General features: G+C 41.2%; 1 protein-coding gene across 1 annotated transcript in view; it reads right to left on the bottom strand.

The window, feature by feature from the left end:
• GPR156 (G protein-coupled receptor 156) overlaps positions 1–26,881 on the bottom strand; it is a 63,226-nt gene that overhangs the window by 12,242 nt on the left and 24,103 nt on the right. The window contains exons 3-7 of the mRNA XM_090277082.1: positions 14,655–14,790; positions 14,288–14,398; positions 7,179–7,304; positions 6,104–6,199; positions 3,472–3,708 (exon numbers count right to left, since the gene is read on the bottom strand). Of these exons, the coding sequence (XP_090133208.1) occupies positions 3,472–3,708; positions 6,104–6,199; positions 7,179–7,304; positions 14,288–14,398; positions 14,655–14,790 (706 nt within the window). The remainder of the gene's footprint in view (positions 1–3,471; positions 3,709–6,103; positions 6,200–7,178; positions 7,305–14,287; positions 14,399–14,654; positions 14,791–26,881) is intronic.

The following is a 26,881-nucleotide window of genomic DNA, read 5'->3' on the forward strand; positions in this document are numbered from 1 at the left end:
ACTGGGAATTAAACCCACAACCTTTTTGTGCATGGGGGTGATGCTCCAACCAACTGAGCAACCTAGCCAGGGCTCCACTCACTTTAACAAATTAAGTGCTTGTTGCTAGTTCAAACCTATATAGTGGTGGTGAGCAAGGAAGAAAGGTTTTGGCAATGGGTGGATGGGTTACCAATCAACAATGTTGGTCACAAGGCCCAAAGGGTGGGCTTCCCAAAAGGCCCCACTCCCTTTTCCCCATCTCCCAGAGAGGAACAGCCCTTGCTTTTCATGGCCCTTTTCTGTTACATTCCAGACAAATAAGACTCGGCTCTCAATGGCTCCCTTTAAACCAGTTCTTATAACATTAAGATTCAGCAAAAATTCCTCTAGTTTCTGGCATAGAGGCAATACCCTTCCTTGATTTTTAGTGCTGCTGCCACAGATATTTTCATATTTGTTTATTCGTTTGTGTATTTGCATGACACTTTATGAAAAAGAAGAAGAGTAAAAGGCCCAGCCCTGTGTCACACCATCATGCCCTACAGTCTACTCTTCCCTTTGATAAGTAACCTTGTAACACTCCATCAGCCATTTTATTGGTCAGTGGCCTTAAGGCAAAGTCATTCACAGTCAACTGGAAGCTGCAATGGGAATGAAAATGGGGTGTTGAGGGAGAAGTGGGATGAGGGAGGCCTTGGGGGAAGAAAAAGAGAACTAGAAGGCAAATAGGAAAAGTACATAATGCCAAGTTCATTAACTCAGTTGCATGTGACTCAGTGGTACCCTTGGGCCAAACATGAATAATTTTGTTCACATTCCTTTCAGGGCCTGTGGATTCCTTTGCCTTTCCCTCCAACTTGCTTTTTCCTTTTTTGCTGCCTAGACATTTCTGCTTGTGTTCTACTTCCTCCCTTGGTTGATTTTTTTTTTCTTTAATCCTCATAATATGAAACTCATTGCTATTTAATTTTTTCCTCTTTATTATAAAAAGAAAAGGAATGCTCTATATTTTACTCCAATAAAAAGAAGGTAAAAGCATTTAAAATTCCACAAAATTCCAAACGAGGTTTTCCCTATGAACCTGCAATCCTAAACAGGAAAGAAGGAAAGGCTCCTCACTCACAAGCTAGAGAAAGAATGACATTATCAAGATGACAGAGGGATTAGGGATGAGTGAAACACACTGGAGGATTGGTGGAAAAGCAGGTCTGCAAGTCCACTGCCAGGGGTGAAGATAGGTGACTGCCACAGCTCAGCAACTCTGGACTGCCCTCCTTGCTGACTGGGAGCAGAGCTGTCTTCCTTCAGGAGAGTGAGATGGGAAGAACAGAAAGAGCCAGTTCACCAGGAACCCACCTTCCTTCCGACTCTCCAATAAATGGTACCCAGAAGTCTCAATAGAAAACAGAGTGAGTACATCCGGCCAAGATGGAAGTGTAGGTAGACACACTTCGCCTCCTTCCACAACCATAAGAAGGAGTAAATCTACCTCAAAACAAAAAACAATCAGAACTATCAGAAAATCAAACGGCATGGAAGTCCATCAAACAAAGATATAAGGAAGTAATACTCATCCAGATGGGGAGGAGGGAAAGAGATGGGGATCCGGGACAGAGAGGAAGCAGTGTAGTGGCGGCAGCGGTGGCAAAGCAGTGGCTGCGGCCAGCTGGCAGAAAGAGCAGTCATTCATTATAAAAGCCAGGAGGGACACCTGGAAAGCAATCCCAGTCCCAGGCTAGACCACGCAGCTCACAGTTCCAGTGGCAGGAACATAAAGCCTCATAGGTCCTGGCTGTGAAAATCATTGGGTGTTGGGGCAGCAGAAGAAACTACCTGTCTCTCAGGAGAGTCTGTTTAAAGCGCCCCCATGGTCCTAGAACGTATGCAAACCCACACACTCTGGGAACCACCACCAGGGTAACAACTAGAAAAGTGCCAGTCGCATACAAGAAGAGGCTGGAGTAACTGGGAAAGGGGTGAGTGCCGAGCAAGCGGCATAGTTCCCTCCCTGACCACCCCACCTCACATACAGTGCCACAAGGTGGTGAACCGGGTCGCCCAGTACTGATGAATACCTAAGGTTCCACCCCTTACAACATAACAGGTGTGATAGTCTTACTTAAGAAACAGAGGCAAACTGAAGAGGCTCTCAAGTTGAAGAGACAGAGAAGTATGGCCCAAAAGATGGAACAGATCAAGGTTCCAGTGGGAGAACTAAGTGACAAGGAGATAGCCAACCTAACGGACACAGAGTTCAAAACACTAGTGATAACAATGCTCACAGAAATGATTAAGTATGGCAAACGCATAAGGGAATAAGTGAAATGAAGAAAAATACATATGAAGTCAACAGTGAAGGGAAGAAAGCCAGGGTTCAAATCAACAAGTTGGAACATAAGGAAGAAAAAAAAAAAAAGAGTCATGCAGGACAGAATGAAGAAACAAGAACTGAATAAAACAAGGAGAGGCTTAGGAACCTCTGGGATAATTTTAAATGTACTGACATCAAATCACATGGGTGCCAGAAGGAGAAGAGGAAGAGCAAGAAATTGAAAACTCAGTTGAAAAAATAATGAAAGAAAACTTCTCTAATATGATGTAAGAAATAGACATACAAGTGCAGGAAGCACAGAGAGTCCCAAACAAGCTAGACACAAAGAAGTCCACACCAAGACACATCATAATTAAAATGCCAAAGGTTAAAGATAAAGAGAGAATCTTAAAAGCAGCAAGAGAAAAGAAGAGAGTTACCTACAAAAGAGTTCCCATAAGACTGTCAGCTGATTTCCCAAAAGAAACTTTGCAGGCAAGAAGGGGCTAGCAAGAAGTGTTCAAAGTGATGAAAAGCAAGGGCCTACAGTCAAGATTACTCTATCCAGCAAAGCTATCATTTAGAATGGAAAGGCAGGTAAAATGTCTCCCAGACAAGGTAAAGCTAAAGGAGTTCATCATCACCAAGCCCTCATTGTATGAAATGTTAAAGGGACACATTTAAGAAAAATAAGATCAAAACTATGAACGTTAAAATGACAACAAACACAACTATCAACAAATGAATCTAAAAAAAAACAAAACAAAACTAAGCAAACAACAAGAACAGGAACAGAACCATAGATATGGAAATTATATGCAGGGTTGTCAATGGGGAGGGGGAAAGGGGAGAATGGAGGAAAAGATGCAGGGACCAAGAAGCTTGATTGGTAGGTACAAAATAGACAGTGGGACGTTAAGAATAGTAAACTAAATGGAGAAGCCGAAGAACTTATATGTATGACCCATGGACATGAACTAAGGAGTGGGGGGGGGGTGATTGCTGGAGGGAAGGGAGGTAACGGGCGGGGGCGGGGGTGGCAAAAGGTAAAAAAATTGGGACAACTATAATAGCATAATCAATAAAATATACTTAAAAAAGAAAACACAGTGAGAAATTTATCATGCCCAGTAAATCCTCTGGAGAACTGGCCCTACCAAATTCTCCCTAGAACATACCTGGGGAATGAAGATGAAGCAGTTGATGGTGGTTGTGCAAACAAAGATTCCTCCGGACGTGAGGCCAAAGACCAGGTTGGGCCAGGAGTGCAAGTATCTGGTGACCACAAAAAGAAGGCCAGCAGCCAGCACCACAAGGTTGACCCCAACCATGATGGTTAAAGACTGATTCACAGGGGGAGAGCTGACGTGGTCTGTCAGGCCAGCCAGGTAGGCACCATACAGCAGCAACAGACCCTGGAGGTGGAGGGAGAACCAGAGGCTCAGGGAAGTGGAATAACAGACTCAGTGTCAAAGAGCAGGGGGGTGAGGACCATTTAAATAAAGATAATACTACCTACTTTAATAGGTTGCTATGAGGACTTAGACATTCGAGGATCCTTAGGGTGGCCCCTACACCTAGTAGGTGCTTAATAAATGTTATTTTTTTCTCCTGCACTGAGAAGTAGTTTATCAGAGGTTGGCAAGACAGGGCTCTGCTGGGAAGAGGCGCAGGACAGTGGGAGCCTTACAGAAGGGGCTGTGGATACTAGGGGGGCAGTGGGCATATTGTGCTGCTGGTGGTGAGGACTGCCATACCCACTATGTGGTTTTGTACTGCGTGGAGCTGAGGGCCATGTGGAAGCTGAAATAGCCCTGTGGTCTGCTTGTCAAGCCATGTGCTGGGGCTCTAGCAGTGCCCTGAGGAAGGGGCTCTTATTTCTAATTTTCCCAAAGGCACCATCTGCTTGCTAAGTCCTGCACCTGCAAGATTGCATCTGCCCAGAGGGGATGCCTCTTTCTAATTTACACAAAGGATCTCTATAGGCTAGCAGTGGCTCTGTGCCAGGGGGCGTTTCTGGGAGATGAAGAGTGGAAACAGAGGAGAACAAAGGCAGGCTGGGACCTAGACGCCCGGGCAGAAAACGCTCCATCTATCCCCTTCTCCCTCTTGGTGACATCCTGGCCCTACCATCAGGAATCAAGGGCCCTATTCTTTCCTCTTGTCCATGAAGATAAACCTGCTCTCAGATTTCTCATTTGTACGAAGGAGAAAACAATGCACACCACCTTAAAGAGCTGCATTTAAACAGAAATCAAAGGTTTAATCAATAACACATAATATATAGATTCAATGTATGTTCCCTTGACTATATGCAATGTGCCATGTAGGGCAGGAAACAGTACTACAAAGAAAAATAAGTCATGGTCCTGCCTTTCAAGGAGCTCGATCTGGTGGGGAGATTGAAGGCAAAAGACATTTGTCTGTATCTTATACCTGAACTGAAGATGCCATGCGGATGAGGTTGAGTGGGAACCATGGTAGGGCAGAGGGAGAACTAACAATAAACATAACGTCAGGTATCAGCAGGACATCTGTCAGTGACCCTGAAATCCCCCACCTGACCAGCTCCACTTGCAGGGACTGCCCTATAGATAATTTTTGGGAGGACTGAATGCCTAGAGTGAAAGAGTCATCATGGCAGAGATGCCTTCTGGATACCCCAATGGCCGGTGTCCCAAGTGGGGCCTGATGTGCCACCCTGAGACCTTCAGTGGTTAGAAGATACACAAGTCAGGAGGCCAGAGGGGCCTGATTTTTGGGTAATTGATGTCATCAGGTGGCATTTGGCACAGCTGGATTATTGGTAATTTAATCAAAGCTGAATGAAATTAACTCTATGATTGTGAAATGTTGAAATCTGATTCTATTAAAAATTTTTAATTCCATTAAAATTCTTGCCCAGTGGGAACAAGGTATTAATAGAGCTCCTATACATCCATGATTCATGCTTGAGTGAATCACATATACTTTGTCATTTGCCTTCACTACTGAGAAGTGTGGGGTAGTGGGCAGTTGACAGGCTCAGATGGGGGCTCCTGGAACTTTAAATTTAGCTTTGGAGGCCACGCATTTCTAGTAAAACTCCTACTCTCCTGGTAATGAGTCAGCCAGGCCTTTCTGCCCTGATAATCCACAGGCAGCCTCTAGGCACACAGGGCTTGCCTCATTCATTGACGCAGGCCTGCCCTATGCTCCCCAGAGCCAGATTCTCTGTCCCTCCTAATTGAAAACTAGCTAATAAAATAGTTGGTTCTAAGGACCTCCCTTACTGCCCTGTGTAGGTATCCTGTACCCTCTGGAAATGATTTCCTGCGTTGGCCATCTAACAGAGACAAACGAATCTAATGATGGGAGATTCAGCATGGAGGACACTTGAGGAAGCTGGAATTACTCAAAGGACATCATGAATGTTGTCATCTGTCTTAGGGTCAGCTCCACTTTCAACCACAGCGAGAAAGTTAGGTGGGTGAATGGCAGCAGGATACTTCTACACAAGTCTTCCTTGCAGGGATTTGGGAAGAAAATGGATATTGCCAAATCAATTTTAAAAACTAGACCAAGAAAATGGGAGAAACAGTAGGTGAATTCTGCATTATTTTGGGAAGAACAAAATGACAGAGTGCAAAGAATTGAAAAGTTATTCCCCTCAAAAGTAGAGAAATAATAAGGGTCATGGTTTTCAGATTTATATATCAACAGAGGTCTTCCCTGATTTCAAGATGCTTTGCAGGAATCACCTCGTTAATTCCTTCTTCATATCCATTTTGTTGGTGACAGACTGCATCCCAAGGAGATGTGGTTACCTACCTTGCATCCCAAAATGAGAGCAATCCAGACATCAGAGTACCGGGAAGCACAGAAGTGTGTGCTAGTCAGCGAGCAGGACACTTCTCTTCCTGTCACCTAGGAGGGACACAAGGTCAGGACTGAGGGCACCCGCAATTGCCAGGAACATACAGCAGATCCCTGTGAAGATCCTTGAGCACGAACTCCTCTATAGCAGATGTAGTTCCCCCTTGATGTGTAAAAGCTACCAAATTTAGTTGGCTCCGTCAGATAAATGAGAGTGACTATTAATTGGAGGAAAAGATGATAAAGTTGGGCTGACGTGGAAGCTTGACGGCAGCAGGGCTTACCCCCTGCTGTGTGCTTTGCTACCACAATGATTCACACTGGTGCATCAGCAAAATTACCAATTACAAATTTCACACCATGTTCCTGCTATCTGTTATCAGTTAAAGCCTTAAACATTTTAATCTGCAATGTCAGGATTCCACTGTACTCCTTGCCCCCTGTGAGGCTGGAGACATAGTATTGCCTATTAACTGAACACTATGTACCAGGCACAGTTGACTTCTTTTCTTGCATTCTTTTTACTTACTTACCACCAAAGCCCTAAGAAACAGGTGGTATTATTATCTCCATTTTGCATATGAGGAAATAGAGACTTAGAGAGGTTAAATGACTTTCCCAAGGTTACATGGCTAGGAAGTGGTAAAGGTGGGATTTGAACCTGGGTTGATTGACTCCAAAGATGACCTCAAAATACTACTTTTACCTACCAACAATTAGGGGCAGGCAACTTCCAGTTGCTGAAAGTTCTCATTATTAATAATGTGGCACCAGAGATAACTGCCAGGCAGATTCCAGAGTGCTGACATCGCAGCAGATGCAGCTGGAGGATGCCTGGGGCAGGAGGAGCAGTGGAGTGGAAGCACACCTTGCACACAAGGAGCAAGGCCTTCACAGCAGCCACAGCTCCCGATTCTCCCTCTTTGGGTCACTTATCTCCTTGTTGGGAGGATGCCCACACAGTGAGTGCTATTGGGAGAACGACCTCTGTGCGCCCAGAACTGAATTCTCCAGGGGCCGGGCTCCTCACCGTCATACTAACACCAAGAATCTGGAGGCACTGGATGGGATCAGTCAATATCCACGTCATGAGCAGGATCACATCAACTATCACCAGGGCTGCCACCAACCCCAGTAACTGCAGGTCTTTGATTATCTGAAAAACAGTCAAGGTCATAATTTTCCTTAGCTCACTGGCTATACAGGGACTAGAGTACCCTACATATTCTGAGCTATATATAGACTCCAGGGTTAGCTCTCCCAAAAAGCTTCAAATCCAGACATCAAAGATGAAAGAGATACTGAATATTTACAATCATTACTGTATCAATATCAACATCACCATTAAACATTTCCATTTGTTTATATTTCCATATCCTGCCTTGTTTCCACAAAAAAATTCAAGGATTTTATAAAATAAATATTCCAATGTTTCTAGATATGTATATACAAGCAGATAGAGAGATGGGAGAGTTTTCACATAAAGCTGTTAACAGCTACTAACCTGGAGGACAGGCTCAAGAGCCGAGGGTGCTGGAGGACGGATTGCTAACACTTTCTTTATACTTATATGAATTATTGGACATCATACCAAAAATGTGTTACATTTGTGACTACAAAAATAAAGAAAATATATATCCTGCAACAGGATGAAAAACTGAAAAACATTAAGGAAAGAGGAAATAAAGAGAATTACGATGAAGACTCAGGTGAGTAGAGTACATAACATTCATGAATGGGGGCAGAAATGTGGGTTTGAGTTTTTATCAACCAATGGAGAGAAAGAAGTACAATGAGCTACATGATGCATGATGTTTGTAAGATAAAAACAAATCAGTTGCTTAAGCAAACTGCTCAAAACCAGTGATAAAGAGCAGTTTCAAGCAACCAGAAAATGAAGATATATTATGCATAGAGAAACAAAGATAAGGAAGACATCAGAAAGCTCATCAGATACAAAACCAAGTGAGAAGACAGTGAAGAAAAATCTTTAAAGTATTAAATGTATAAAACAAAACCTCAATCTAGAATTCTACATCTGGAAAAAATACCCTTCTAAAGCAAAGGTGCAATAAAGACTTTTTCCAATAAACAAAAGCTGAAAAAATTCAACACAAGCATACTCACATAAGAATGTTAGATATCCTCCAGGAAAAAGGAGAATAATATCAGAAGAATATCTGTACTAGGAGAGTAGGAGCTCTGGAAATGTTAACTTCCTGGAAAAATATGTGATTCATTTTTATTTAAAAAATACCTTTAAAAGATAACTAATTAAAAAAAATACAGTTGTGTGGGGCTTATAACATATGTAAAAGTAAAAACAATAACACAAAATATGAAAAGGGGAGACATGGAAGCATACTATTATAAAGTATTTATATGAGGTGAATGCCAATTATACACAAACTTTTCCAGAAACTGAAGAGAAGGTGATACTTCCTAAATCATCCTAAAGGCTGGCATTACCCTGATGCCAGAGCCAGAGGGAAGTTTTCCAAGAAAATAAAATTACAGAACAATATCCCTTATGAACATAATACATATATTATAAACAAAATAAATCAAACAACATAAGAAGAAGATAATACATCATGATCAAGTGGAGTTTGTGTCAGGAATTCAAGGTTGGTTTATGATCCTAAACTCATTTAATATAATCTAACATATGAACTAAAAAATTAAAAAACATATAATCATATCGACAGACACAGAAGATGCATTTTACAAAACCCAACATCAATTCTTAATAAAAACTTTCAGCAAAATAGGAATAGAAGGGAGTTTCCCCAACTAAATAAAAGGCATCTACAATGAAATTACAGCTAACATCACATTTAGTTTTGAAAGACTGAATGTCTTCCCCATAAAATAAACAACTCAAGAATGATCTCAGCACTTTAAAAAAATATATGTATTTATGTATCTATTCTTAGAAATAGGGGAAGGGAGGGAGAAAGAAAGGGAAAGAAGCATCTGTTGGTTGCCTGTTGCAGGCCCCCAAAGAGGGACCTGGCCCACAACCCAGGCATGTCCCTGACTGAGAATTGAACCAGCAACCTTTTGGCTCATAGGCTGGCACTCAATGCACTGAGCCACACCAGCCAGGGCTACTCTTAGCACTTCTGTTGAACACTTTATTGTTGTTTCTAGCCAGTGCCATCATACAAGAGATTGGATAGAAACTGTCTTTACTCACATATGATATGATAATTCATGTAGAAAATCTGATGGAATCCACAAAAAAGTTACTAGAGTTAATAAGTAGGTTAGTAAGGTTTTCAGTATGTAAATAAGATTAGCATACAAAAATCATTTGTATTTTTACATATTAGCAACAAAAAAGTGGAAAGTGAAATAAAAGATAATAATATAGAATACTTAGGAATAAATATAATAAAAGATATGAAACACTTTCACTGAAAAGTACAAAAATTGCTGAGAGAAATTAAAGAAGACCTAAATAAATGGAGAAATATACCGTGTTCATGGGTTAAAAGACACAATATTGTTAAAAAGTCAACTCTCTACAATTTTTTTTAAAGATTTTATTTATTTTTAGAGAGGGAGGAAGGAAAAAGAGAGGGAGAGAAACATCAGTATATGGTTGCCTCTTGTGCACCCCTAACTGGGGACCTGGCCTGCAACTCAGGCATGTGCCCTGACTGAGAATCAAACCAGCAATCCTTTGGTTTGTAGGCCGGTGCTCAATCCACTGAGCCACACCAGCCAGGGCAACTCTCTACAATTTAATCTATAAATTCAACACAATCTCAATCAAAATCCAAGTAGAATTTTTGCAGAAATTTGCAAACTGATTTGAAAATATATATGAAAATTTCATGGACTTAGAATAACTAAAACTACATTGAAAGAGAAGAACAAAGTTGGAGAACTAACATTCCCTGATTCAAGATTTAATAGAAAGCTATAGTAACCAAGATAATATGGTATTTGTGTCAAAATAGACTACATCAATGAGACAGAGTAGAATTCAGAAATAGATCTACTAATCTATGAACAAATAATTTTCAACGAAGGTATAAAGTTAATTCAGTGAAGAAAGAACAGTCTTTTCAAAAAATTTTGCTGGAACAATTGGGTATGTATATGTGAACAAATGAACTTTGATCCATACAGCATACCATATTTCAAAATTAACTCAAAAATGGATCATAAGCCTTACTGTGAAAACTAAACTCTTAAAACTTTTATAACACAGGAGAAAGCCTTTTGGGGCATTGGGTTAAGCAAGATTTTCTTAGATCTGACATCAAAAACATGATCAATAAAAAAAATATGATAAAGTGAACATTAAAATTAGAAATATCTTTTTGAAAGACACTCTTCAGCAAATATAAAGAGAAGCCACAAGCTGGAAGGAAATCCTTGCAAATCATATATCTGATAAAAGGACTTGTATTTGGAATAAAAAAAAAGAATTATCAAAACAATAATAAAAAAAAAAACAACTAAATTTTAAAATGTGTAACAAATGAGTAGGTACTTTACCAAATAAGATATTCAGGGTGGAGCAAACGTAGGTTTACCATTGTGAGTATGCAAAACACAGAATTTATTTTTGTATTATTATTTATTAATTATTGCATTATTTCCATATAAAGAACTGTAAACCCACTTTTGCCCCACTCTGTATACATGTGGAAAGATGCTCAAAGTTGCATTAGGGAAGTGCAAGTTAAATCACAGCAAGATACTATTACACACATCTATTAGTATGGCTAAAATAAAAAAGACCAACCAAGTCAAATGTTGGTGAGGATGTGGAGAAAATGGACTTGAAGATTCTGCTGGTAAGAATGTAATCAGTACAATACAATCAATCTGGAAAACAGTCAGGCAATTTCTTAAAAAGTTAAGCAAACACCTACCATGTGATCTGAACATTCTACTCTTGGGTTTTTATTCAAGAAAAATGAAAGCATAAGTCTATGTTAAGACTTGTATATGAATATATTCAGAGCAGTTTTATTTTTAATAGCCCTGAACTGGAAACAAATTCAACATCCGTCAACAGGTGAATGGATAAACAAACTGAAGAGTGTCTACACATTGGAATACCACTCAGCAGAGGAAAGAACCACTGATGCACACAACAAAATGGATGAATTTCAAAATAATTATACCAAATAAAAGAAGACAGATGCGAAAATGTACATACTGTATAATTCCATTATATAAAACTCTGGAAAATGCAAACTCATCTACAGTAACAGAAAGCAGATCAGTGGTTGCCCAGGGACAGGGACAGAGGATGTAAGAATTGGGAAGGAGAGGGAGATAAAGGCGTATGAAGAAGACTTTGTGGATTACACATTTAATGAATGTATACATGTGCCAAAACTTATGAAATCATGAACTTCGAATATGTGCAGCTCATAGCATGTCAACTATGCCTCAATAAAACTATTTTTTAAGTATATTTTATTAATTATGTTGTTATAGTAGTTCCGATTTTTTCCCCTTTGCTTCCCTCTGCCCAGTACCCCCCTTCCCTCCAACAATCCCACCCCCTTAGTTCATGTCCATGGGTCATGCATATGTTCTTTGGCTTCACCCTTTCCTATATTATTCTTAACTCCCCCTGTCTATTTTGTACCAACCAATTATGATTCTTAGTCCCTGCACCATTTCCCCATTTCTCCTCCTCCCTCCTCCCAGCTGATAACCCTCCAAATGATCCCCATACCTATGATTCTGTTCCTACTCTGGTTTGTTTAGTTGGATTTTGTTTTTATTTTTTAGATTCAGTTGTTGATAGTTGTGTTTGTTGTCATTTTAGTGTTCATAGTTTTGATCTTCTTTTTCTTAAGTCCCTTTGACGTTTCATATAATAATGGCTTGGTGATGATGAACTCCTTTAGCTTTACCTTGTCTGGGAAGCACTTCATCTACCCTTCCATTTCAAATGATAGCCTTGGTGGATAGAGTAATCCTGGTTGCAGGTTGCCTTTCATCACATTGAATACTGCTTGCCAGTCCCTTCCTGCCTGCAAAGTGTCCTCTGAGAAATCAGCTGATAGTCCTACAGGCACCCCCCTGTAGGCAACTCTCCGCCTCTCTCTTGCTGCCCCCAGGACTTTCTCTTTATCTTTTACTTTTAGCATCTCAGCCATGATGCGTCCTGATGTGGTCCTCTCTGGGTCCAGCTCGCTTGGGACCCTGCATGCCTCCCAGACCTGTATGTCCATCTCCTTCGCAAAATTTGGGAAATTTTCCTCATTTTAAAAAATCTTTGCTTCCTCATTGTGCACTGGTTGACTGTTTTTTTCTTCCTTAATGTTCCAAATCATTGATTTGAACCCTGGTTTCCTTCCCTTCGCCATTGGTTTTGTGTGGATTTTCCTTCGTATCACTTAGCATAGCATTCGCTTCTCTTACTCGTTTGCCGTATTCAAGCATATCTGTCAAGCCTGTGAGCATCTTTATCGCCAGTGTTTTAAATTCTGCATCTGTTAGGTTGTCTATCTCCTCATCTGTGAGGTTGACTATCTCCTTGTCGCTTAGTTCTCCCACTGGAACCTTGATTCGTTCCCCCTTTTGGGCCATACTTCTCTGCCTCCTGATTCTGACAGGCTCCTGTGTTTGTTTGCCTCTGCGTCCCAGGTAGAACTGTTGCTTCTGTTATGGTGTAAGGGGCGGAACCTTAGGGATTCATCAGTGCAGGGCGACCTGTTTCACCACGTTGTGGCGCTATATGTGGGGGAGGGGTCGAGAGGGAACAATGCCGCTTGCCCAGCACTTGCTCCTTTTCCAGGCACCTCTCCCACTTCCACAATGGACTGGTGCCTCTCTAGCTGCTGCCCTGGCCTTCCTTTCCAGAGTGGGTGGGTCTGCGGACGTTTTAGGACCACGGGGGCCCTTTAAACAAGCGGACTCTGCTGAGAGACCGGCAGTTTCTGCCTCCACTCCAACCCCCACTGGTCTGCACAGTCAGAAGCAATGAGGCTTGATTTTCCCTGGAGCTGGGACTGTGAGCTGCAAGGTCCGGTGAGGAGCTGGGAACACTTCCCAGGTGTCCCTCCTGACTTTTTAAAACGTGTGACTGTGCTTTCTGCTGACCTGACAGTGCCGCCGCTGCTGCCGCCACCACACCATGTCCTCTCAGCCCCAGTTCCGCCTCTCCTACCTGTCTGGATGAGTATTTCTTCTTTATATCTTTGTTTGCTGGACTTCCATGCATCTTGATTTTCTGGAACTTCTGGTTGTTTCCAGTTTTGAGGTAGTTGTATTCCTTCTTAATTGTGGAGGGAGATGCAGTGTGTCTGTCTACGCCTCCATCTTGGCCAGAAGTCCTTCAATAAAACTATTTTTTAAAAAGGAATCCATGTTCTAGAGGGACGAATAAACTTCTTGTTCTTTAGCCCATCTTCTTTATATGTATGGGTACTCACAGTTGAACTTTTGAAAATATTAACCATTATTCAATAACATTTGCTAAAAAAAACAAAACAGAAAGCACCATTCCAGAGAAATAAACTCCCACTGAGAGAGATATTGGGTCCGGGCCAAGCCTATAGACAGAGTTTGATAGTTAAGCTTTGCTGTTTGGGCAGCTCTACCAGGGACCCTGATAAAATGGGGAATGTGGTTAGGATGACATCTGATAACAGAGACATGTAGGCAATCTTCTGCCACATAGTTTCGAGTGTTGATTCTATCTGCTGGAAGGGTGTCTTTTCTCTTGCTCACTGCTCCAGGCCTATCTCTCTTCATGAAGAGAGTGGTCTCCTACATAGAAAAGAACTGGGCTTCTCTGAGGAAATAACTGCTTACACTTGCTAGAGCTTCTACGCCCTTGCTTTCCCTCCCTTCACTTGCAGCTCACACCTGTGCCAAGCGACAGTCTTTCTGGGCACCTCTTACTCACATCACCAGAGTAGTACCAGGGCCTGGAGTGCATGTGCAGTGGAACCTATGTTCAAAGACCTATCTCTCCAATAGCAGTGACACACAACTTGGAGATGTAGGAGGCCACATGAGTCCAAGGATTGACGTGAGGAGCAGGAACTTCAGATTATTGTAAAGGGGCCAGACCCAGTAATCTGGCAAAGCTTCTCTATCTTCTAATCAATACTGAAGCTGCCATCAAGCGGCATGTACTTGCTGCCTACTCACCACTCTCTTGTCTGGGACCCTCTGGGTAAACACCTTGTAGAGTCGCCAGCTCTTCCCCAGAATGGGTCCAAACACAAGGGAGGTCCCAATGCACAGCATGGACAGTCTTACCTACAGGTGGAAAGGAACAGGAGCAAGAGGTGTGAGAGGAACCATTGTTATTCTGCACACGTTCTGAACTGCAAAGCTTCAGCCCACACAGGGCATGGGGCAGAAAGTGGACTTCATCCACTAAGCGGTCTAGGAATTGCCTCTGAAAGTGCTCACGCCAAGAACAAAGGTAACCATCACCCACAGGAGTAGCTGATTTAAAAAATTATCAAAACTTTGGCATTATATTTAAAACAAAATCTAAGACTTCACCTACCTGAATGAGAGTTTCCATTGAGCTTCCCCTTGAAGCATCTCGATGGTGAATCCCAAAGAGGTAAGCACTACTGTAAGTCACACAACTGCCCAATAAGGTCACAATGTTCAGATTGGGACTGGACATCTTCACAATCCTAGAGGGAGTCAAGAAAAAAGACACTTCCAGTCATGACCCCTCGTTCTGGGTGTGGACAGAGCGTCCCCACCAGCATGCAGCCTCAGAGTGAAAGGCCACTGGGAAGAAACCAATCTATAGCCCTCTAAAATATTGTTATGGTTTAAATTTATTTTCAAAAAGAACTAAATTCTGGCACTTCTTGCTTGTATAACTCCAAGTCTTTGAAAAGAAGGCCAACTTCTAAGAGCAGCTTTCCAGGAAGTTTATGGTTGCTAAGGGACTGCTGTTTGAAGCCTAGTGAATAAATAACTACAGGTAGATATCTAAAGAGATACAGTGTGAAGCCTTCAGAAATGAGCTGGAAAGTAAATTAATATTTGGGAAAAGGTTTGGGAATTTTTTTTCATACACTGTTTTTTTATTTGATAAGTAAATTGTCTTCTTGTCTCTACCTGACCAAGAAAGAAAGGGGAATCAGGAATTGAAAGCAGGAAATATGGCAAGGGTCTTTTCTTGAGAGGTTTTAAGTATGGTTACAGAGCAATTCAAAGATTAGAGGTAGGTGTGGACAGTAATGGGCTCAGACAAACCTGGGATGCCAACAGAGGCTCAGGCCAAAGTAGAAATATGTGAATAGGTTAACCTCAGGGGAAAACCAGGCTTAAGTTGTTATTTCTGTTTGTTTTCTTTTTGTTATGGATGACAATTGAGAAGTAAAAGTAACTAGTAACAACTAAGGAAGAACGTAATTGTATTTAAGAATTTCAGTCTGAATAGTATATTTTACATAAGTGCAATATTTATATTGAGTCATATAATAATTATACTTAGTTGTATTTTTATTTTTAATAATATCTGAGGAGGAAAGCATTGCTATCTCGTCGGCAGCCGTCCGTCTCGAGAGACGATGGTGTAGCTTCTTAAGAGTCTATCTGCACCGCCGAGAATGGCTGTGCAGTCCAACTCGGGAGTGACACGGTATCTGTCTCCTCCCGTGTTGAATCGACATCTTGTGATGACGCTGGAGTGTCCTCTCCAGTGAAGCTGAAGCTACAGAGCCTGGGCAGGGTGATATGGAGGGTCTGCTGTTGCCCATGCAGCAGACCCCCCCTCTCTTCGCAGCTGAAGGGTCCAAGGGAAAGACGGAGTCAATACAGCTTGGCTTCAGGTGCGCCGCAGGAGTTGCCAGTGTTGACTACAACGTCAAATCGCCTTAGGGACTCCGGCTCCGGATTTTCTGTCGGGGTTTACTCCCTTAGCCTTTCCCCTGAAGAGGTATGCCGCAAGGCAGCGGAGGTTTTTTGGAGTCAGAGTTTTCCTTCTCTGATTGCTATCTATAAACCTGGATTAGCTGGCTGACCACCTTAAAGTACAGAGCCAGGGTAAAACCATCTGCTTAGTGAAGGCTATTTTAATGGCAGGCAAAATATCTCGGAGGCATTAAACTGTTTGCTGTTTGCAAATATTATAACCACCACTGGCCCAGCTTAATTACTCATGGCTGGTAGCATAATTACGTCCACACACATGAGAACACCAAGGCACTGCTGCAGAACACAGGCTTCAAGTGTGGTCACCATAAGCCAGAGTCCAGCTGGACTTTCCCTTGTCTTGGAGCAAAAACCTCCTCTAAAGTGAAAACAACGTTCACATATTCCCCTTATAAAATGGGGACAATAATACCCCTTCCCCTCAGAGCTGTGAGAAGTTGATATAGCAAAGTGTGTGGCATAGGATGTGGCATGTAGTAAGCACATTGTCAGTATTAGCTGATGATGTTATTAATCTCACCACCTTCCAGGCTTTAGAAACCTAGGAATCACCTTCCTCCTCCTGTCTGTTTACCACCTATACCCAATCAGTTGCCAATTTCTTTCACTTGTCATTTTGAAGTCTCTCTGAGTTGTCCCTCACTCTCTGTTCCTGCTACCATGTTTATCCAAATACAAGCATGTTAGAAGCAATGGAACTGGAGTTAGGTGTGACAAGTGGGAGCCCTGGCTCTGTCCCTTAGAGCTGGATGTCTTTGGGCAAGTATTTAAGTTCTCCTAGGTTCCTGTCTCCTCATGTGTGGAATGAAGATGATATCACCTTGCACATACATCCCACAGGTTGTTGCAAAGACCACATGAGGTGTGTGCCAAAACCCTTTGAAAACTCCAAGGTTATGCAAAAATACTAATTTTTAGATTTTTAGGGTAACCTTTAGCTCTCTGTCACACCCATTTTTCCCTGTCCTATTATTTCCTGTATACTACTTTCAGACTTATTTTCTTAAAATACCAGCATCATCACTTAACAAGAAAGCTACGCCCTGGCTGCTGTGGCTCAGTGGATTGAGCGTGGGCCTGTGAGCCAGGTGTCGTTGGTTCGATTCCCAGTCAGGGCACATGATTAGGTTGCACGTCAGGTCCCCAGTTGGGGGCACGAGTGAGAGGCAACCACACATTGATGTTTCTCTCCCTCTCTTTCTCCTTTCCCCTCTCTCTACAAATAAATAAATAAACAAACAAATAAATTACTAAAAAAACAAAACAAGAAAGTTACATGTACAGTAGTCCCTCTCTATATCGTGGTTCACTTATTGCGGTCCCACTGTATCACGGGATTTTAAAAAATATAATATTTATTTATCCCCGATTTTTTGCTATATCGCGGGATTTTGCGGTACTGTATATGTATGTTGTTAAAGTTACATAGGTTTAAGAGTGTAGAATATGTTTAAGAACATAAGTAGTGTTTATAAAAGTGTGGAAAAGGTTAATAAGGGAGTGGGAAAGGTTAATAAGGGACTGGGAACGGTTTATAAGTGTGTGGGAAGGGTTTATAAAGCCTAAATATATATAAATAGTAAAATAAATGTAAGGTTCCTACTTCACAGATTTCACCTATCGCAGCGGGCGACGGGGGTGGGGGGAGTCGTCTAGAATATAATAGCCATGATAAGTGAGGGAATACTGTATAAAGAACATTTTTATGTTGTTTGCCTTAAGTCTCCTGTATCAAATTTAAGATCTAGCCCTAATATCCTCAGTTACCATGTCTTCAAATGTGGACTCACGGAGAGTAATCTCTAGATTCTTTATCTCCTCCCATAAGAAGAGGACTATGAAGTGAATACTGACTACTGAAATGAGATCAGTGCTAACCAGCAGCTCCACAAGACATTTGTTAAGAAGAATAATACATCTGAGAGACCAGCGTGCACACCGATTCATTAAGGAGAGCACTGCTGAGCATGGACAGGCCATTAGGTGCAGTCAGAAGCTTGGGCAGCTGTACTCCCACTAGGTGGGCTTCTGCAAGACCAGTAACTGAGGCCATTCTTTCCCATGGCCACCCACAAGCTCCTTGGTACAAGCAATAAATATCTGATGATGACCTCCTCACTCAGCAATATTCTGGGTTTCACAGCCACACATCTGTGTAGGCTAGATCACTGACGGGCAGGCTTCTCTCTTCATTCTCCTCTGGGACTACTTCATTTGAACATCACTGTACAATCTGATCTCCTTTCATGCAATTCAGTACTGCATGAAACCTGATATAGAACTCCTCCCCTTCCTGACTTAGGAGGAACTCAATTTAGTTATTTTTGACAAAATACATATTACATAGTCATCACATCTCAGAAGTTGATGCAAATTCATTTTTCAAATGGACATATTATAGGCTTATGTATGTATATTTCACAGTAAAAGAATTTTACTGAAAACTTGCCTCAGGAAAAAAAATGAAAGGAAAATGATTTACCTATTTTATTTGGCCAAGTTAACACCTGCGAAATCACTAAAAAGAGAATCATCTCCAATTCAGTGGATGAATTATGTATGCTGGGGGAATGTCTTTGATAGGAATTCAACCAGCAATGTCATTTATATTTTTCTATTAAACTAAAAGATGAAACTACATTTGCTGAATATTTTAATCAACCACAAACCCATAATTTCCACAAAGGAAAAAAGATTTAAATATATACTTAATTGTAAAGAAAAAGTCACATCTAGATTATTTGTGATGCATTTACAAAGAAATAAAAGCTTGGACTGGGTTACTGGCAGTCAAAAACAAGGTGGGCTCAAAAAACAAAACAAAACAAAACCCCCAAAAAACAAACAACAAACAAGGTGGGCTTTTTTAAAGGTTTACATAGTGATCTCATTATTTTCTTCATTTGTTGGTTGGCAATATAATGCAAGGGCTCTCTTGATTTTTTATTTTCAAGTTCTCAATACATAAGAGAAATATATCCATCTGCATCTGCAGAACTTGTGTAAGCTTGGATTATCATCTCAATAACCTATAATGAATTTGGATGCATAAGTGACATCCACTAGGGTATGATGTTTTAAAAATCTTTATCAAATATTGGTTTCTGAACTTCGAGGTTTATTATTCTTCAAGTTATGGAGGACTGGCTGGTCATGCTGTTGTTTCTTTTTAACACTGGGTAAGAGCTGAGTTTGGAAACACAGCCTGCAAATGGGGCAGAGGGTAATTCGTGGCTTGCTGCTATTATTAGAATACTTTCCTAACATGTCACAGGGTCATGCTTTCTAAAATGCCACATGAGTTGATTTAAATGGTGTCATTGAGCTCTAAATATATCTAAAACCAAATATGAATGTCTTTCCAAAAAGCATTGTAATAAAACAATAAAGAATAAATTGTGAGGATCTATTGAATTTCTTTTTCAATCCACTGTTTTAATCTGTGCTACAATAGGATTTTATAAATCCATCTCATCTGGATATGTTCTAAACAGCTTTATTATAATGTTATTTTGTGTGTTTCAACAACTGTGAAATTTTTCTGTCTTGCTTATTTCTAATCTATTAGGTTCAAAACCTGAATCCAATTCAAATTCTGTACACCTCCAACTAATATTGTGTAACCTCTAGCCATTTATATTAAAACTTTGTATTGTAAGGGTAACAGCAGCCTGGCCCTGCTCCTTTCTCTCCTGCCTGGGCTACCATCCTAGTAGACCATCCTAGGAGAGTTCATTAACCTTTCAGTCTTCAGAGTTCTAAATTCTTTAATCATAATGACTTTATTTTATTTCACTTGCAGACACCCATTCCAAGGGTCATATCCTGGATCTTATGCTTACTCAGAAAGCTACCATTTCAGTAATTTTAAACATCAATATCTCACACTCTGATCACAATCCATCCAAAATTTAACTCCTACTCTTCTTTATTTTTTTAATTTTATTTTTTGAATTACAGTTGACATTTAATATTATTTTATATTTGTTTCAAGCCTACCATATAGTGGTTAGACAATTACATAATGTACAAAATGATACCCTGGTAATTCAAGTACCCAGCTGGCACCATACATAGTTATTATAATATTATTGTAATTTTACATCCCTGTAACTATTTTGTATTATACATTGCTGTGACTATTTTGTAACTACTAATCTATACTTCTCAATCCCTTCACATTTTTCACCCAGACCCCAACAACCTCCCCTCTGGCAACCATTAGTCTGGTCTCTGCATCTATGAGTCTGTTTCTGTTTTGTTTGTTCACTTATTTTGTTCTTTAGATTCTACATATAAGTGAAATCATATTGTATTTGTCCTTCTCTATCTGACTTATTTCACTTAGCATAATAACCTCTAGGTCTATCCATGTTGTCATGAAAGGTAAGATTTCATTCTTTTTATGGCCACGTAATATTCCATTATATAACAAGACTTTTTTATCCACTTGTCCATTGATGAACACTGGAGTTGTTTCCATATCTTGGCTATTATAAATAATGCACAATAAACATAAGATGTCAATATATCTTTTTGAGTTTTAACTCCTAATTTCTGCCCTACACTTGGTCCTCTCAAATTATTTGCCAGTTTAGATAATGGCAACTCCATCTTTCTATTTGCTTGGGCCAAAAATCTTGGAGTCATCCTTAACTCTTGCTCACCCCCCATATCTAATCTGTCATGAAGTCCTATTGGCTCTACCCTTGAAAAACATCCAGAATTCAACGACTATACTTCTTACTAGCTCTGCTGCCATCTCCCCAATCAAAGCCTTACTTAGCATTTCTTATCTGGATTATTGCAATAGGCTCCTAACTGGTCTCCCTGCTTCTACACTGGACCCTCCCCATGTCTGTTTTCAACACAGCAGTCAGAGCAATCAATTAAAGGTGAATCAGATCATGTCACTTCCCTGCTAGAAACCCTGTGATGATGCTCCATCTCACTCTGAAGAAAGGCCAGTCTTTTCCAGGGTCTACAAGGCTTACACATTTGGTCCCCATTATCTGTCTACCTCATTTTCTACTTTGTCCCCTGCCCACTCCACTCCACAGAGGCCTCCTTACTGTTCCTGGAAATAGCAGGCACTCACTCACACACTTCAAGGCTTTCAAATGGCTATTCCCCCTGTCTGGAATATTTAATTCACACATCTGCACAGTTTATTCCCTCTCTCCCATCATGTCTTTGTTCAACTAGGGTTATGATGACAACCCATTTAAAATCACACCCTTCCTCCAGAATTCCAAATCCTTCCGATCCTGCTCTATTTTCTCCATCCCCATCCCCACCATAGTACTTATTACCGTCTAATGTGTTAGTTAATTTACATATTTATTATTGTTGTTGTTTATTTCTTTTCCTCCCAATTAGAACCGTCCATAATGTACTCCCAGTGCTACAACACTGACTTGAATATCGAAGGCACTCAATAAATACTTGATGAATGAATGAATCAGCCTCCCATCCGCCAGCCCACCATTTGCGTACCTCTGACACAGGCCTCCAGTTATTTGGTTGTTTGCTTCCTCACAGTCTGCTAGACTCTCCTCCTTTCTCTACCTAATTTCTAACCTCTGGCTGGTCATCTGAACTGTTCTCTCAATAACACCCAGTTCCCCTTGTAAACAAGCCCTTTTGCTGCATCTGTCCCACAAAACTCTCATCAAAATTGCAAGCCATTGTCTGCTTTTACCTCCAGGCAGCTGAGTGCTGCGGGAGAAAATTCTACAGCCTTGCAGATTGTTGCCACCAAAATAGACGGCTTCCAACATCAATCAGTCAGGCTCACTGTGCTACCAATCTTTTTATTTTCTTTATGAGGCATTTTTTAAGATTGTCTTTGTAAGTGACTCACCTCATTGAATTCAAAGAAATAAGAGCATGTATGTGTCTGGTTGATGCCCTTAGTCTAGGGTTGGTGCCCTCCTCTATGCCCTTATAACACCCCAGGGTATACGAGCATTAATACAGCTGTCATGTAATAGTGCCTACTTTTATGTTTGTCCGACTAGACAGTTTCTACTCCTCAAAATCCAGGCCGTTTCCTATTTATCTGTATCTCAGTCCCCACCACAGTCTTTGAAAAATGGAAAGCATTCCATAGCCATTAGTTAGTGAATGAATGAATTCATTGATGGATACGGAAGGCTGATCTTTCCTTCCTTTCTTTCTCCTCTTCCCTAATCTCATTTTTACTTGGCAGTGCTCTCTGATAGATGGCTAATGACTGAACAGCAGCAGAAATCCCTAATAATCAGAGGGAGAGTCAAGAGCTGGTTGAATGCCTCAGTGTTAAGACAAGAGGGGTGCTGGTGGGAGTTTCAGGGGGATCACTTTAGTTCTTCCTGGAATGGCTGAGCACTCCCTGGCATTACTGAACACAAAAGGACCAGAGATATTTGGGGGGCTCTGAGTTCTGTGGATTTCAGAGACACTGGGTTTTGACCACTTGGCAAATTCCCCTACTCCAAATCCTCACTGAAAAGCCTCTCCCTCCTTGAGCATGAGGTTGAAGGAGGTCTAAAATTAAATGAGAGAAAGGATGGTCTTGGTTGTGAAGCTTCTGCTCTCCCATTCTCTTTGTCTCTAGGAAAGTGCAGCATCTTGGGGGTGTGTAGATTCACATATGTGCACCCACATATGTATTTACTTGTCTCCAGTGAAATCAGGCCACTTAAAAGATTCCTTTCTATTGGCTGAATTCTTCCTGGAGAATTCCCCCAGGCAAGGCTTTTGTCCAATATGTCTCTTACATCGTGTGTCGAAGGCCAGGTAGGCCCAGTGTTATGAGGACAGCCCTTGTCAAGCAATTGATAGATGAGACCTCATCTTCATGACCACACTGATTAGACTCTTAGCTTACATCTGCTCAGAGGCTAACAATCACATCCCATTCTGTGGCTTCAGAAAATCTGCTGATTTTGGATTGATTGCTTCTTGCAGCTAGGCTAAGAAGCATGCCTTCTCTTTACATCCTTGCAGCCCGTAAATCATGTTTTATCATGAGCGAAACCACTCAGCCCTGCCTCTTGTCCTGGCTGTGCCTGGACTCTAAGTTTGCCTGCTTTCCCTTAGTCATAAGTACTGGTGTAGATTAGTTTTACATGAAGGGAGTGAGCTCCCTAAGTACTCCTCTGTCACTGCAGGCCTACAGTTGCTGAAGCTGGAAAGGAATTGAAAGAACAAAGACATCCTGCCTGCACAATAGCTAAATGTTTAGCAGTGGTTGGACCTGATGAAATCTAAGGTCCCTTCCAGCTTTTCCTTAACTCATTCCAGAGGCAAATTTCTTTTCCCTGCCACTGGCTTATTTCCATTTTTGCTTCTCTACCTTAAGCAGGAACAACAGCTGACCTGACACACATTAGGATTATTTCCCAGTTGATCAGTTATCAATCAAGCAAAAAACCTAGCTATTAAGTGCAAAAGAAAATTTGCTAAATAGCCTGCCCCCTAGTTCCCTTTTAGCAGATGACCTCAGTGTCTCCATGTTTTATTCATTATAATCTTTTTAATGATATTCCTGTGTCAAACATTAATTCAACAATTCCTAAATATGTGCTTGTCAGGGTAAGAAGAACTGGAGGCTGGAGGGCAAATGAGATACAATTTCTGTCCTCAGCTCATCAGGATACCACCTCCCTGGTTTCTAACATTTTTGTGGCAAAGACAATTTTATTATTCTGTCTTTTCATCTTTTAAAATAGAACAAAATTTTCATATAATATAAGCAGTTGTTTTCTCAGTATTCACTGGGCTGTGTAACAAAATCTATGTACATGAATGTAGGTTTATTACAGATGATTATATGTGAATATGCATATAAACTTCCAGTGTACAAATTTCAGAATACCTAGTTCTCCTGGACTGTGAACAGACCTAAGGATCAATTTAAAAAATGTATCCTTGCACATATTTTTAAAGCTGAAATATGGAAATGTAGATATGATACCAAATGCCACTGCTTCATTATACCAGCTGAAGCTTAGCAGAGTAGTAAAAAGGCATATGGACAGATTCAAGGTAAGCCGGTGATGAGAGAAAAGAAGCCCCAAAGGGTCTTCTTGGTAGAAAGGAGCTTGTATGGCTTTATTGGGTGTATTATGGCTACACGCCACATCAATTTTTAATTTTTATTTACATTTTTTTCTCATCAATGTTTTAAAAAATTAGTTTCCAAATGTACTTTTATTATGTTTCATGCAATTGTAATATGTTTTAAATGTGTTTTTAAATGCCAGGGGGAGAAAACACTAGAAACGAAAACATCCTCTTCTTTCACATAAATTCAGATCCTGGAGCTTGAGCAGTATTGTAATTTATAAAGCAGTGGTTTCAACTTCCTTCCTCCCTTAGCAGCTGGGAGAAGGCCTTGGGCACTTCCCAGCGGGGGACTTGTCGCACTTCCCAAAGGGCAGAGCAGATGCCCTGATCTTTAAGTAGAGCACAGAGCACAAGCACAAGTGGCCACAGGAAACACCCAATGACAGGGAGGCTGCTGTCAACCAGAACACTATGGTCTATCAGGTGACATGTAAATTCATCTCTCTGAGGCACAAAAGATTCTCCTGCCATACCGAGGAGGTTTCCTTTCCCTCTTCTGTTCTTTCTCTTCCTTGGGTTTTCAGCAGGAGAACTTTGGGCCCTGGTGAATTTGAGAGGAATCCTGAACAACCATAGTTGCTGGAATTAGTCCCCACTGGGCCAGAAGCTGGGAATTTCTGATGTGGGGACTGAGTTTTATTTAACTGTGTTCCCATCAGCACCTTCTACAGGGCCCTGAACCTAGCGGAAACTTATGAAATATTTACTCTCCTGGATAAATCATTAGACTTAGAAGGACTCTTAGAGGTCCAGAAGAGATAAAATGGAGACTGCTAGAAAAGCAGGGCCTGCTTACTCCCCATCACTTGGCCCCCATGAATTGCCTAGGACATGATTTGAGTCTTAGGGTCCTAACAAAGCTTACACCAATAATCCGAACTGACTTCCTTATTTTAAGATGAGGGACCTGTACACAGTTTTACAGCCACATAGGGACCACATTGGGACAGCTTATCCAGATGTGCCAACTCCTGGTTCCCTCCAGTGTTCTCTCACTACCCCCGCTTTGCGCCCCCTCCCCCTGCCCCCCAGTTTACCTAGCCACCTGGGACCCAGTGTCTTCTCCTGATCAATGAACTTCTGCGAGGGGCCTTCCTGACACTGGTTTCTAATGCCCAGCAGTAGTATTGGGAGGTCATGGGTTTTCACCTGCCTCCTCAACTGAGTCTCTTCAAAGTCCCCATTTAGCTGGTATTTATCCTCAGGAGGGGACAGAGAAGAAGTCTGGAGGGCCCTGGATGCCTTCTGCTGGGCTCTGCCTGCTCCTGCTGATTCTGATTGCTGGCCTGGACATGGGACCATGGCAGGGTTCTCGTTCTGACCCCAGGCTTTATTTGTTGGCTGGGACCCCAGACTAAATTCTTGCTACTATGGCCTTGGGCTCTCAGTTTCCATCATTGTCCATGGGCTCCAAGTCCTGGTCCCGGCAATGGCCTGGAAGTGTCTGCCCTAGGCTGTTAGGAATTGTTGGTATGTTTTACCCTGTAATCTCATGTGAAAGGAACAACTGTTAGATAATCTCTTTGTGTGTGTTTAAGCAGCTTTCGTGGATTAATGCTGAGGTAATATGATGCAGTGGAAAAAGCATGGGCTTTGAAATCAGACTGACTAAATTGACTAGCTGTGTATGGTGGGTGATTTGCTGAGGCAGTTTTTCACCTGACAATGTGGAAAATAATATTTATCCTTCTGAGTACTATAAAGGTTAGAGAAACGTATTCTAAGTGTAAGCATGTTAAGAGGCCTGTTACAGAAAGTAACAGTATTAATCGAAGTTAAATTATCTGTATTTACACATATAGGAACTAAATGCTAATTTTATGAAGAGCTCAAATACTGAAGGACCCTGAAGTATTTTTGAGTCATCAAAAATTATATATTACAGATGATTCTCTTCTTTTAGTCCTTAGAGTATTGGTAATGATATGAAGTAATATTAAAAAGAGTAGCCAACATTCATTATATATTTAATATGTGCTAGGCAGTTGCTAAGAGCTTTACATACACTATCTAATGCAGTCTTCACAGCATTCTGGGAAAAGTAATGTCATTAGCCTTATTTTTAAATAGGGAAAAGGGATTCAGCAAAGTTCAATACAGGGATCAAGTCACATGACTAGTAAATGCCAGCGCTGAGATTTGAGGTGGGGTTGGATTCCAGAGCCAGAGAGCTTGTGCCATTTAATCTTTCACTGCTTACACACTTAACCTTTTCAGAATACTGTTAAGGATGAGCTCTTATCCCTTTCTCCATGTTCCTACTTGGGCCTTTTTAGGAAAGTCTTTCACCTCCCTCTTCACCCCATTACTTTCTCCACCCCGAGTGAGCAGTAGTGAGCAGTGGGCCTGGAGAGAGGCCAACAGGCCTGGGCTGAGTTTTACCAGATGGTCTCCAAGGAAGGACTCTCCACTCCTCCTTCTTCCTTTTCCACCTCCACCAGGCAGGGAGCTCTCCTCCACTTCCTGGGCCCCATGTCAGCATTATGTCAGTAGTGTTTTGTAATCTAGCTTTCACCAGAGAAACCCCTGTGCTTCTTTCTTCTCAAAAAACTTTTTATTTGGAAATTATTTAAAGCTCCTAAGAAGGTACAAAATAGAACAAAGTTTCTGTGTACTCTTTACCTGGCCTTCTCCAAAGATAACATCTTACATAACTAGAGTACATTATCAAAACCAGGAAACCAACAGTCACATAACACTATTAACTAAACTACACACCCTATT

Source organism: Furipterus horrens, unplaced genomic scaffold (genome assembly GCF_987537825.1).
Source record: "Furipterus horrens unplaced genomic scaffold, mFurHor1.1.pri manual_scaffold_1, whole genome shotgun sequence".
In the NCBI taxonomy this organism is placed as follows: domain Eukaryota; kingdom Metazoa; phylum Chordata; class Mammalia; order Chiroptera; family Furipteridae; genus Furipterus; species Furipterus horrens.